This window comes from Pagrus major, chromosome 1, assembly GCF_040436345.1.
Source record: "Pagrus major chromosome 1, Pma_NU_1.0".
NCBI lineage: Eukaryota > Metazoa > Chordata > Actinopteri > Spariformes > Sparidae > Pagrus > Pagrus major.
The window spans coordinates 25,833,484-25,847,828 of record NC_133215.1 but is presented as its reverse complement, the minus strand read 5'-3'; the positions used below and the strand labels follow the sequence as shown (position 1 = coordinate 25,847,828).

At 38.9% G+C, this 14,345-nt stretch overlaps 1 protein-coding gene across 2 annotated transcripts in view; it reads left to right on the top strand.

Annotated features, from left to right (window-relative positions):
- The first annotated feature begins 1,054 nt into the window (after window positions 1–1,054).
- The window catches only part of LOC141000915 (complement C3-like), a 32,080-nt gene continuing 18,789 nt past the window's right edge, over window positions 1,055–14,345 (top strand). Inside the window, exons 1-16 of one of the 2 annotated variants that reach the window (XR_012179574.1) lie at window positions 1,055–1,161; window positions 2,585–2,780; window positions 2,912–3,074; window positions 3,290–3,378; window positions 3,741–3,829; window positions 4,891–4,973; window positions 5,086–5,173; window positions 5,349–5,451; window positions 5,654–5,774; window positions 6,069–6,184; window positions 7,340–7,486; window positions 8,022–8,121; window positions 8,255–8,349; window positions 11,908–12,099; window positions 12,251–12,406; window positions 12,795–12,921. Coding sequence is in view for 1 of the 2 variants with exons in the window: in XM_073471805.1 (XP_073327906.1) it covers window positions 1,076–1,161; window positions 2,585–2,780; window positions 2,912–3,074; window positions 3,290–3,378; window positions 3,741–3,829; window positions 4,891–4,973; window positions 5,086–5,173; window positions 5,349–5,451; window positions 5,654–5,774; window positions 6,069–6,184; window positions 7,340–7,486; window positions 8,022–8,121; window positions 8,255–8,349; window positions 11,908–12,099; window positions 12,251–12,406; window positions 12,795–12,921 (1,951 nt within the window). In the remaining variant the exon portion in view is untranslated. The remainder of the gene's footprint in view (window positions 1,162–2,584; window positions 2,781–2,911; window positions 3,075–3,289; window positions 3,379–3,740; window positions 3,830–4,890; window positions 4,974–5,085; window positions 5,174–5,348; window positions 5,452–5,653; window positions 5,775–6,068; window positions 6,185–7,339; window positions 7,487–8,021; window positions 8,122–8,254; window positions 8,350–11,907; window positions 12,100–12,250; window positions 12,407–12,794; window positions 12,922–14,345) is intronic. The other variant, XM_073471805.1, reaches the window with a different exon arrangement.

Sequence of the window (14,345 nt, the reverse complement as noted above, 5' to 3'; positions counted from 1 at the left end):
TGGTTTTTGACTTCACGTTTGTTTTTTGCCAACTCCTTTCCTGGATTTGTTTGCCTTGTTGAACTGACCTCCTATGACTTTACTGTTTCTTTAGTAAAGACTTTGCCCTTTTGAACTTAACTCTGTGTCATTGTAATTCCCGGATGTCTCTTTTAGCACCATTATCAGATCAAAATTTCATTTTGTCCAATACTTTAATACATTCCTATCTGTGAATTATATAAGGGCTGCAAAGGTGACAATGTTAAACTGAAATTATTCAAATGTAATGGTTTTAATCTCACTGGTTTATATAAAGTAAGACGAATGGTGATTATTGTTATTTTGATTATTGTATAAAGATCTTTGCTAAGTTCAACAAGAAGTTGAAGTTTATTTAAGCAACCTCATGTAGAAATTGGCATTTTGCTTATTTTGGCACCCCCTGCAGTTTCTGAGTGCAACACCACTGTCGTAAATACAAATCCCAGGTCTGTACCAATATGTCAGATGTAATGTAGGTGCTAACTGCAAACTCATTACATCAAAATATTATGTGTTGAAGACGTGTCTTTTGAAATAAAAGTGTTTGTAACACTGTGATCCAGGATATAAAAATCTAATTTACAACAATAAAATATCAACTTCTATAATGGATTTGCCTGTTGTTGCCACAATCATTTTCACCTTATAAACATTCCTCTATAAACCGCCTATAAAAGCCACAAGTTTGCTCAAATAATTGTTGCCTTGTCAATAAGATGTATGCCAAATTTCCTGCTTCCTGCTCAAACGATTGTGGTCATGTTTCTGGTAGATCAGACTTTGGAACATATTTCTGCACAAAATAAAAACTGGATTCTACATTTAAAGCACATTAGGAAGGGGATCTATGGGTACTCAGAACAGGAATGAGTGCTTACAGCAAGCGAACACAGTTCCAATGCAAACATGGGCAGCTGATTATTGTTTACCTACCTTATCTATAAAATTGTGCAGCTCTCGTTTAACGGGAAGAGAACTAAAGGGGCAGGAGGAGGGAGGTCGGTGTATAAAGGACGGTGTTGCACAGCGAGAGTCTACATTGACAGCAGATATGGGATCAAACCGTAGGATGTGTGTGACCCAGCTGTGGCTGCTGGCCTTTCTGGCCTTTTTCTCTCTGACTGATGGAGCTCAATTGTGAGTAGACCTGCCTCACCCTCAGAGACCCCGAATGTCTGTTCAAAATTTCTTGAGATTAAAGGAACTGAAATGTTGTTAGCCCTGCTGCATACCATTGCTATTTCTTCTTGGTTGCCTTGGCACAATTGTGTAATTTCAGTACACACTTATTTTCCCACAATTGGTGCTTTTCTTGTTGTTTTCATACAGAAATCATATGTTTAATCTTCCAATGACCCAATTATTAATTACTGTATGTTAGTCTCGGTGACCAAAATGGGTTAGACTGATTTTCTAATTAATTGTATTATATAATAATATAAAAAGAGTCTAGTTGTTTGCAAATATAAATGTAAATTGTTGTAAGTTGCTTTGATCTGATATTGTAATAATGTCCAATAATTGTTAACAGATTCATATGTTCTCCTAACAGATACAGTTTAGGAGCTAATTTTTCACAAAAATATTTACACCACAGGAGTAAAATCTTAGTTTTATACACTCTAATTACCACAATTCTGTAAAATTGAGGATACAGACATGACAGAGGGAAGCAGATTTACAGGTTGTTTTTAACTTCTTGAAAGTTCCTAAATTTACATGAATTTGTACACATACTTGCCAACCTTGAGACCTCAGAAATAGGGAGGATTTTGAAACCAAAGCAGGGTTGAAGGGGTCCCAAAAAATGTGAGACTCATGGATTATGGTGTTTCCTGCATGCTGGTGGCATTTTAAAAAAAATTAAATAACAAAATAACCAGTAAAATGTAACAGTGTATTTGTCAAATGATTTTAATTCTACTTTGAATTCTCAGAAAAAAAATTTTGAAAACTTGCTAAATCAACGTGGCAGATTTTTCAGCCTCTTTCCTTCAAGACTTTACGTCAAAACCCTTATGGATTTGACGTTGCTGTTGCTGCGAGTGACACAAAAGACACTTTGAAAAATTGCATTTCATGTGTTTTTTTGTTGTCCAGACTTCCTAAAATCAATATGGAGACAATCTGGATATGACAAAAAACAGATTTGGGCTTTTGGTAGTCCTAATATAGCAGATGTCTCATTACTAACCAAGGAAAAGTTCACCCAAAAATGAAAGTTCACTTTACCTCAATTTACCTGCATGCCAATGAAAAGTCAGGGGAAGTTTAAGTTTAAGGGGTCAAACCCAAAAGAGGTTGGGAACCACTTCTTTATCACGACACTTCATTATTTTGTGTTTGATTAAAATGCCTTAAATGCATCCAACAAGAAGAACGTGTTCTTTCATTAAATCCTATCCTATTGCTATTTCTGACTGTTCAGCACTTTGGCCAACTGTTTTGTTTTTTTAATCGGCTTTATGAATAAATTTAGATTGGATTGGAAATCCTAAACAGCATGTGGCATCCTCTGCACAGTGACTACATCTATTCTCCATCTTTCTCTGCTCTGCAGACAGGTGATGTCTGCCCCCAACTTGTTGCGGGTAGGAACAGCAGAAAACATATTTGTGGAGTGTCAAGATTGCACAGGAGCAAACATTAGGGTCGAAATCATTGTGATGAACCATCCAACCAAAACTAAAAGGCTGGCATCCACAATTGTGACCCTCACCAGTGGAAACAGCTTCCAGGAGCTCGCACAAATAATGGTAAATGAAATGCCGTTACTGTAAGGTGGCCTAATTTTCTACTGTATCATGACCACAAACGAACGATCTAGAATATTGAATGCCACACTCTGCTCCTCATGCTCTGCTTTCGTCTCTGCATGGTGTTTCAGATCCCTGCTGGTAACTTCAGTAAAGATCCCAACATCAAGCAGTATGTGTACCTGCAAGCTCAGTTCCCTGACCGGCTGCTGGAGAAAGTCGTCTTAGCGTCCTTCCAGTCCGGGTACATCTTCATCCAGACTGATAAGACCCTCTACACCCCCGAAAGCACAGGTGAGTTCAATGTCTCTACATTAGTAAGCAAAGATATTACAATAGAAAATATATATCACACTATTTATTTATTTTTCCAAATGAAACAATAAAACACATTATAAAATACAGTAAGATGAACCGTTATTTTAACACAAGTATAATGAAGTGAAGTCAGAAAGTTGCTGAACCGTCACGACTCACCAGCAAAATGAAGCTTTTTCTCTCTCTGTCAGTTCTTTACAGGATGTTTGCAGTGACACCCCTCATGAAGCCTGTAGATGAGGAAACCAACACGGATGCTTCTATTGCCATTGAGATTGTGGTATTGTGTTTTATCTTTAATAAGCACAGACTTGATAAGCAAAACGCCTCTGAATGAGATGACATCACAGTGCTTAATAGTGGGTCACTTGCCTACGAATCACCAGAAAAAAACAGAAACACATCTGGCACACCTTGTGTCATTGTTAGCTTTGGTGTGTATATTCAGTAACACCTGTCCTCCCACTCACTATAATAATAAATGCATGCCTCCCTCTAGTGGTTGAGTTGCACATTTAACACAGCCGATGTCTAGACGCTGACTACGCTCATGGACTGCAGACAAAATAAAAGCATTGCTTTGCTAAATTAATTTGTAAGCTGGTACAGGTCACTGTTTTATACAATATTATTTGTTTCTAGACCGCTGAAGGCATCATTTTACCACTTGATCCAGTCTCTCTGAAATCGGGGATCCACTCAGGATATTACAAACTTGGTGAAATTGTCAGGTGAGTAGCCTGCTGTATCTTACTTAAATTGAATTGGCATGAATAACAGGTGAATTCAATTCAAACTAGAGATCATCTTGTGATGGGATCTCAACAGCTGCGACCCCTGTCAATATGTTCTGACCCATGAGTACACATTAGTGATTACTACATTATAACATTAGTACTCAGTACTCACGAGTCGGCCCACACCCATCTTCAAACTCAGCCTCAGCGCCCCCTACTTCAAAAAGATCAACGACCTGCTCAGCCCCCGCCCATTTTTAGCTCTGCCTTCATTTAGACTTCATTTTTCATCACACCTTTGAGGTGTCATGACATAAAGGGAACCGTGTGCAGTGCCACACACATTTCAGTAAACTAAAGTTTTACAATCCTTACATTGTCTTGCTTGTTTAGCTGAGATAATATAAGACAATTTATAGTTGTAATGAAATGCCAAATCATAAGCACAGCTAGCTCGCTATTTAGCCAACACTGGAAATAAAAGGGAGCGCTATTAGCTAGCGAGCATTGGTGAAGGTAAATGTTTGTTGGTTACACTGTAACTTAATAGGGCCAAACTTACAAACTAGATAACGTGAGCGTTCTACCATAAACATACAATCTGATTCAGATTAGAAAATAAAAAAATGAAGAAAATAAAGTGTATAAGCGAGATAGCTACTTAATTAATCTAGAGAGTCTCCGTTTAAATATAAACTTTAATTCTAAGTTGACAGACAGACATGTTAAAATAAATACATCTATGAACTGAAATGATCAGATTTAAAAGACTTACAATAAAGTTACAACCATTCTATCTATTGTACAGTTTTCTGGCCAACCTGACAATATTAACGCCTTCTTCTAGACTTTACTGTTTCTGTGTTGCTGCTTTCTGTGGGACAGTATAAACAACAAGTGCTTTCAAGCTCATTCGAGTAAGATTTAAATAACTTCATGAAATCTGAAGTCGGATCACGTGTCACCTTCAGTCTCAAAATGTTAAAAAATTAAAATTAATATGAATATTTGAATGACTCACTTGATTATGTGTTGTTGTGTGTTGTTGCGTTTAGTCCCGGACTGTGGAAGGTGGTGGCCAAGTTCCACAGCAACCCACAGCAGAGCTACTCTGCAGAGTTCGAAGTCAAAGAATATGGTAAGTCCCTCATTACCTGCACTGTTTTTTTAAAACCTATATATATATACCTTCTATATTCACATACTTTCGACTTTATTGGACATTCAATAAAACCTTTTCACATTTTCAGTGCTGCCCAGTTTTGAGGTGAAGCTGACGCCTGTGAGCCCCTTCTTCTACGTGGACAGTCCAGAGCTCACCATCAACATCAGAGCTAGGTATGTGAAGGTTTTTGTTTTGTGGCTCAAGAGATCAGGTCTGACTGGTAGATTGACTGGAGGAGAAAATAGATGATGTTGTTCAGAGGTTGTGTTGTGGCTCTTTTAGTCTGTTGTGTTTTTGATTGTCCTGTTTTACTTCTTTGTAGGCTCAAAAATGTCCTTGTGGTTTTAGGTATCTATCTGGTGAAGAGGTGGATGGGATGGCGTATGTGGTATTTGGGGTTATTCAAGAGGGTACCAAAAAGAGCTTTCCAGGTTCTCTTCAGAGAGTGCAGGTGTGTCTGTCAGTCTGCTCCTCGATTGGTCAACGTGTTTGACTTTTCTGTTTCGTGTTGTTTCCTGTGCAAGCACAAACTAAAATGATGACGAGAACAAACCTCAAACTTTGTCACTGGTGTGGCCTCATAAATGCTAAATAATCTATCAGACTTGATGTCTGTGATTTTGATTATTTGATTGTTACATTCATTCTATTAGATTGCGAGAAGTATGGGAGTAGTCTCGCTGAGGAGAGAGCACATCACACAGACCTTCCGAAGCATCGACGACCTGGTGGGGAGCTCCATATTTGTAGCTGTCAGTGTGCTGACAGAGAGCGGTAAGAAAGAGACACTGTTTGTGTTTGTATTTAGCTACGAGTAATGACAAAGTTCATTTATTGTTTTACTGCTTCTTATTTGATGATTCAAGGCCTTTACTAAATGTTCCCCATCTCTGCTGACTTTGTCTGGATGGATGGACATAAAAGTTACAGGTTTTATTTTTAGGGCTTGGAGCAGAGGGGAATGTATAAAATAGTTTGTTTTGTTTTGTGCTTCTTATCTGTAATGTTGCACAAAAGAACTTTTACAGGTTTTTTTAAAAACATGATTGTGATTTTTTATCACAACAGGTGGTGAAATGGTGGAGGCAGAGTTAAGAGGTATCCAGATTGTCACGTCACCGTACACCATCCACTTCAAGAAAACGCCCAAATACTTCAAACCAGTAATGGCCTTCGATGTAGTGGTAAAGTACTTGACTGAATTTATATTTATGAACAATGACAACAAGGTTAGAAAACAAAGTTGTCTGTATCCTCAATTGCTTTTTGAAAAACCCATTACTGACTATTATCTCAGTCATTACTTCATTGCTGCCCAGCTACTGCAGTTTGCAGATGATTACAACATGTCCATGGTAGAATTAGATTGCTCTTAAAGTTTGCAAGAAGTCAAAATCGTTAGGTGTTTTTATCACAGATGTCTTGCTCCGTATCTCACCTATAGTATACAGCAGTAACAGGCCAACAGTGGGAAAAAAAAGCCGTTTGTAGGTATTTAAATGATGAATAAATGCTTTGCTTATTTTATAAGGAAAGCCATGGATGTATAAAAAGAAGACTGTTGCCAGAGGAGTGTGTCGCCCGGGACCATACCTGACAGATTACTATACAAAAACACAACTTTATAACTTTATTCAGTGATTTGGGTGAAACTGGGTCATTTTATGGAGAAAATACTTGTTAGTTGGAGTACCGAGGTGATTTATGGAGTTTCCTGGGAGACAGACATCATGTTTTTGTTGCTAAAGTAAGTGCTAACTACTGCTAAATGTAGTTACCTGCCGTTCGCTCGGTAAGTGGTCCTTGCTGACTCCGCCCCGGGTTGCCAAGATCCAAAACTGGCAAGAAAACCACCTCGGTGCTATATACCCGTTGTCAAACTGGTGCCCATCTGGGAGGCTGTGTTGTTCCATCCCAGTTTGGTCATGTTTACTGGGAGCTGTCAGCTGGGGCAGGGCCAGTGTCAGAGGCTCCGTGTTAAATGGGTAGAGTGTGTTGTGACGTACATTCTGCGCTTTTGGCCGCTGCCTGTTTTTACTGGAAACTCAAAACTATGTTGAAGCAAATAGCATTCTATTAGCCATTTCATGGTGACTTTAAAGGACTGAGTTATAAGAAAGTTGATCTTTGAGTCTCATTCCAAACTTATCAATACTGCCGCTTTGGGAATATACACTAGGTCGGGTTGGCCGCCATCTCAAAGCGTCAGTTTTTGACGGGTAGGACATGAGACTCAAAAATCAACTTTTCTTCCAAATGGGACCTTTCAGTTTGTTTTTATAAGACAGATTTAATTTGATGTTTTCTGATTGTTCAGCTGTTTGTGTCTCTGATGGCAGGTTGAAGTTGTGAATCCTGATGAAACTCCTGCACAAGGTGTTGCAGTGGTGGTTGATCCAGGCCAGGTGAGGGGCGTCACTGCAGCCAATGGCATGACTAGAGTTACCGTCAATACAGAGTCAAGGACTGACAGACTGACGATCACTGTAAGTCTGATTTTTTTTTTACCCTCAACGCATTACAGCGCATTTGACAAATGAATCTTAAACCTACATGAATCCACATGTCAGCTAGATGTAGATTTGTCATTGTTGTGGTTCTGCTGCTCACATATTTATTGAATGATATGCCAAATTTTGAACGGTGAGCTTACTGCAGTCTGGCAGCTTCACGCTAAAGATATACTAAGAGTCGGTGGATACCAAAATCGAATGACTGTTGAACATTAATTTGTCTGTCTGTGTTTGGCGGATAAAAGCTTATGCAAAAGCAAAACATAAAAAGAATGGGCTACGTCTGATGGAAACTAATTGTGAGTTGTACTGTATTGTATCTTTTGTGAAGTTTTCTGTTCTCATCAACTAAGGTTGGTATATTTAAGTTTATATTTTTTGTGTTTGCAAATTTGCCTTAAAAGTAAAAGTAATTGAATTGTAAAGCTAGGCTAAGCTTGGCCTGAATAGATCCTTTATAAGTGTATATACCTTGTGTGTATGATTTATTGCGTGCATTTATTTGCAGGCAAAGACCGATGATCCTGTCATTACACGTGAGAGGCAAGCATCAGCATCCATGACAGCTCTCCCATATAACACAATAAGCAACAACTACATCCACATAGGTGAGGAACATCCTGAAATGACAGCAGCTGGTAAAACGGAAAAAGTTGGTGTTGGCAGTGGCAAAGTACAGTATGTGCCATGCACTCGATCTTTTCAGTGTCTATCACTCATTGCAACATGTCATTTTTGCAGGTGTGGATACGGCTGAGCTGGCATTAGGAGACAACCTGAAAATCAACCTTATACTCAACAGGCAGTCAAATCAAGACAAAGACATCACATACCTGGTGAGAGATGTTTTACATCTGTATATTATGGGGTGCCGATTGTAAAGTTGCGCATGCTAAAATAAACAGCAACTTTTTGACACATTTAGCACCAAACCCCATTAAAAAAACATATGTGAATTTTTTAATATTACTTTTGACCAGATTTACAGCAATATTTGTGAACTTTGTGATATTTACTTCTCTTGTAAAAATATAATGTCAATGTTAAATCTAAATGTTAAATCTAAATCTAAATGTTAAATTTAAATCTAAATGTTAAATCTAAATCTAAATGTTAAATTTAAATCTAAATGTTAAATTTAAATCTAATGTTAAATATAAATATAAATGTTAAATTTAAATCTAAATGTTAAATCTAAATCTAAATGTTAAATGTTAAATCTAAATCTAAATCTAAATGTTAAATATAAATATAAATGTTAAATATAAATCTAAATGTTAAATCTAAATCTAAATGCTAAATGTTAAATCTAAATCTAAATCTAAATGTTAAATATAAATATAAATGTTAAATTTAAATCTAAATGTTAAATATAAATCTAAATGTTAAATCTAAATGTTAAATCTAAATATAAATCTAAATGTTAAATCTAAATCTAAATCTAAATGTTAAATATAAATATAAATGTTAAATTTAAATCTAAATGTTAAATCTAAATCTAAATGCTAAATGTTAAATCTAAATGTCACGGGTGAAACTAAATATTTAGCTAATGTGCAAATTCACACTGCCTGTCACCGGAAGTACCAAAATAAAAGCTACCGAGTGCTGTGGTGGCTCTACTGTGGTGGATGCTGTAGCTGTCGCTAGCCCTTTTCACACAGAGAAGCCGCATTATCGGTTAGCCAATTCTCCGCTGTTGGTTGTTCACACAGAGCCCAGCAGCGCTGGCGTAAAGACGAACCGCTGTGTAATTCACACAGAAAGCCGGCGCTGCGGCTCCTAAAGAAGCGTGGCGCTACACGTCATGATGATGACGTCTGTGTGTTTTTTTCAAGGTGTTTCCCCAGGTGTCCTCCAATGACAGGAGTCCTGTCAATCTAAACATGTAACCGCTGACTGTTTATAATCATATGGACGCTGTTCATGTGTGGTCAGTCACATGATCCTGACCCACCAAACATCAAGCTGCTTGGCTTTGTGTGAACAAACAACGACGGAGAATTGGCGAACCGCCGCTGCGGCAATAATGCGGCGACTCTGTGAAAAGGGCATTGCTGAACCTCTGTATTGCCGCCAAAAACGGCCCTACCAATGTTTCCAGCTAAGTCGCTGAACATGGTGGCAGGCAACATGAGAGCACGGTGAGGAGACGTGACTAACAGTGCAGCGCAATCACTCGCCTGACTACCCGAAGAAGACCGCGGATAGCGCTTGTTTGCGTCAATGAGCTTTTATTTTGCTATTTCCAGTGACAGGCAGTGTGAATTTGCATATTAGCTAAATATTTAGTTTCACGTGACATTTAGATTTAACATTTAGCATTTAGATTTAACATTTAGATTTAACATTTAGCATTTAGATTTAACATTTAGATTTAGATTTAGATGTAACATTTAACATTTAGATTTAAATTTAACATTTAGATTTAGATTTAACATTTAGATTTAATATTTAACATTTAGATTTAGATTTTGTATTTAGATTTAACATTGACATTATATTTTTACAAAAGAAGTAAATATCAAAAAGTTCACAAATATTGCTGTAAATCTGGTCAAAAGTAACATTTTAAAATTCACATGTTTTTTAAACGTGTTTTTTTGCTAAATGTGTCAAAAAGTTGCTGTTTATTTTAGCATGCGCAACTTTACAATCAGCGCCCCATAGTACATATGTTTGTTTGTGCACATGCATTAGTGTTTGTGTTGATTTCAGCAGGTGGTGTAGTGTATATGTAGTGTATACTGCTTCAAAAGCTCCACAATAATCCCGGTCCCCAAGAAACCGGCAATTTCTGGACTAAATGACTACAGGCCCGTAGCCCTGACGTCTGTGGTCATGAAGTCCTTTGAGAGACTGGTGTTGAGCCACCTGAAGGACATCACAGGCCCCCTGCTGGACCCCCTGCAGTTCGCATACCGGGCAAACAGGTCAGTGGATGATGCAATCAACATGGGACTGCACTACATCCTGCAACACCTTGACTCCCCAGGGACATATGCTAGGATCCTGTTTGTGGACTTCAGCTCGGCGTTCAACACCATCATCCCAGACATCCTCCACTCCAAACTCACCCAGCTCACCGTCCCAGCCTCCACCTGTCAGTGGATCACAAACTTCCTGACAGACAGGAGGCAGCATGTGAGGTTGGGGAAAATCACATCCAGCACCCGGTCAATCAGCACAGGCGCCCCCCAGGGATGTGTGCTCTCCCCACTGCTCTTCTCCCTGTATACCAACGACTGCACCTCGAGAGACCCATCTGTCAAACTCCTGAAGTTTGCAGACGACACAACGGTCATTGGCCTCATCCGTGACGGTGACGAGTCTGCTTACAGACGGGAGGTGGAACAGCTGGCCCTCTGGTGTGGTCAGAACAATTTGGAGCTGAACACGCTCAAAACTGTGGAGATGACAGTGGACTTCAGGAGTAGCCCCCCTATACTGTCCCCCATCACCATTTTAAATAACTCTGTGTCTGCTGTGGAAACCTTCAGGTTTCTGGGATCTTCCATCTCCCAGGACCTAAAGTGGTCTCTCCACATAGACTCCATAATCAAAAAGGCCCAGCAGAGGATGTACTTCCTGCGTCAGCTCAGGAAGTTCAACCTGCCCCAGGAGCTGCTGATCCAGTTCTACACAGCAATAGTTCAGTCTGTTCTCTGCACCTCCATCACCGTCTGGTTTGGATCAGCCACCAAACAGGACAGGAAAAGACTGACACGGACAATAAGGTCTGCAGAAAAAATCATTGGTGCTAAACTGCCCACCATCCAGGCCCTATACTCATCCAGAGTCAGGAAACGGGCAGGAAACATCTCTGCAGACCCATCACACCCTGGACACAATCTGTTCGAACTTCTCCCCTCCGGCAGGCGCTACAGAACACTGTTCGCCAAAACAACCAGACATAAGAACAGTTTCTTCCCCCAGGCCGTCGCACTGATGAACACTTGATCAGTCACCCAGTGTCAGTGACCCCCCTGACTCCAAAAACCATCCACTCATAGTCTTTACATTCACAGACCAAATTGCACTTTATATGTATATATATATATATATATATATTTCTACCTGTACATAATTGAACAACATATATCCACACTGTAAATAATATAATATAAATATACTTAAATATATATTTATATATTTATAATAGTCCGGACTTCTGAACACCTTTTAACTCACTGTTCTTTGTTGTTCTTGTTCCTTCTAGTTGAATGTTGTTATGTTTGTTTATGTTCATGTCTATGTCTATGTACATTGTGTGCGAAGAAAAAACCAAGTCAAATTCCTTGTTTGTGTTTCACATACTTGGCCAATAAAGCTGATTCTGATACATATATATACTAATGTTGGTTAGAGGCTGATGTGTAATTTGTTGTCCCCAGATCCTGAGCAGAGGTCAACTGGTGAAAAAAGGCCGATACCACACAAGAGGCCAAGTACTGATTTCCCTGATAGTTCCCATTACCAAAGAAATGCTGCCATCGTTCCGCATCATAGCCTACTACCATACAAATGACAACGAAGTGGTATCAGACTCTGTTTGGGTGGATGTCAAGGACTCCTGCATGGGCTCGGTGAGACACACGACACTGATGTTGCAGATTTTAACTAATTAAGTGGGACACCCAAGCATAAACTGATAAAACTGAAGGTGTATATACAAATAGAATTAATTTAATGTAACTGCTTGATTGAATAAAAATCAGCTCTTCCTCCCTTATGTAGTTGAAGCTGGAATCATCCAGACCTGCTCCATCATATGGACCTGGCAGGTTATTTCATCTGAAGATCACAGGAGACCCAGAGGCCACAGTGGGACTGGTGGCAGTTGATAAAGGCGTCTATGTCCTCAACAACGAGCACCGCCTCACTCAGAAAAAGGCTATTTCCTTTCTTTTAAACTCTTTGAAAGAATGTTATTTTAAGCCTTCAGTGTTATTGAGACTGATGTGACAGTGTGGTTTGAGTCTGACAGCTCCATGGAGCCTTTCTGTGCAGAGCTAGCATGTTCTCCCTTTGTGTTAGTTTTTCTGCAGGTTGTTACCTGTAGCAAAAATAGTGAGTACCAAAAACCAAAAATCCAAATCAAAGTTTGGACTTTGACCAAAGTCAAAATCCAAAATAGAAAGTCCAAACATGACAAACTGCAACAAAAGGCAACAAAACTTAAAAAAATAAATAAATAAAGTACGAACCAAAGATTTCCTTGTGTAACTAAGCCCCGTCTGGTTGTGTTTCTGTGTGAATGTCTTCCTCTTGTTCCTTTCAGGTGTGGGACATTGTAGAGAAGTCCGACACAGGCTGCACACCAGGTGGAGGGAGGGACAGCATGAGTGTGTTCTACGATGCTGGGCTGTTGTTTGAGTCCGCTGCCTCTGGGACTCCCTACAGACAAGGTGACACTACACTACACACAACTGAATGTGCTTTAGTCACCGGCCATATTTACGTATTTTCATTATTTTACAATTACAACATCTTGAGACTAAATAATAATAATAAAAAAAGTTTAAAGACATCACACTGACAATGATCATGTGTACATTTGTCCTAAGGAACTGTACTTTACAAATATTAACATGCTTTGTCAAAAATATGTCACAATTCAGAATAAAGTTGTTTGAAAAATAGAGTTGAAGAAGAGCATGTTGGATATACACACATCACGTAGGTGCAAGGCAACCAGGAAAAGTGTCTGATGAAATCTAATAAAAAGTCTCATGAAGACAACATTTTGTTCCCACTTGGATCTTCATCGGGTCAGACCAACAGTTTGAGTGTGAATGTCAGAAAATAAATGTTTCAAGTCTGCTTGTAAAGAGGATACACTTGCAGCATATCTCAGGTCATCAAGCAGCACCGTAGTGAAATGGACCTTCACCAGGTTTACTGTGATTTTAAATCAAGTCACATTCAGGACACATGCTTAATAATTTGAGGGATCCGATTGGGCTGTAGGTAGGAAGGCATGTCATAAAAGTAATTATTAAAATGAAATAAAAATTTAAATATTTAGGAGCCGTACCACTTAGTTTGAAGTTTAACATAGTAATAGTTTGAAATCAAGTCTCTACTGTAACGGCAGTGTCATGTTTGGAGCCCAAGTGTAATCTGTTCTGTTTTCCTAGTCCCAGCAAAAATGGCTTCACAGTGAATCTGCTTGTGATGAATGCAACCAGACTCAGACTGGGACAGGAAGCTCCCGATTTAAGATTTTTTTTTTTTAATTGTGGAAAGCCGTCGTTGTAAAAGTGGTGATGTGATGCTGGAAGTTAATCATTATGTGAACTTCTTTCCTCAGTTTACCTTACACCTTACTTCACTGTGGTATAAGTGCTGCAAATTAACGGCATCAAGTCTTTCAGACAGAGCAGCGAATACCTGGAGTTGAGGGCATTTTTTTCAATATAGTAAGCTGTTTTCACAGTTAAACCCTGTTTACACGGAGGGAAAAGGCATATATTTTCATGCGGTTTGGCCTTTCATTTACACAAAAAGAGAGGTTTTATCACGGAAAATGATCATTTCTAAAAACTCCGCCCAAAGTGGAGATTTCTGAAAACATCGTTTTTGTGTTTGCGTGTGTACTGGGTCAAACGGAGGTTTAGGTACTCAAACGTCACAGTATGCGACTAAAAATGCATCACGTCATGTGAGCGTCCTATGTTTACAGTTTGTTTTCTTACTGATCATGGATGCTGTTAAGGTATTGCTCATTTTTATGTTTGTGCAAACACTTTTGGCCTGTTTGCATTTGCAAACACAACTGCTCTACTATATCGAGGAGCAGAGGCGAAGAAGTGCACGGAGGTCAGCAGTT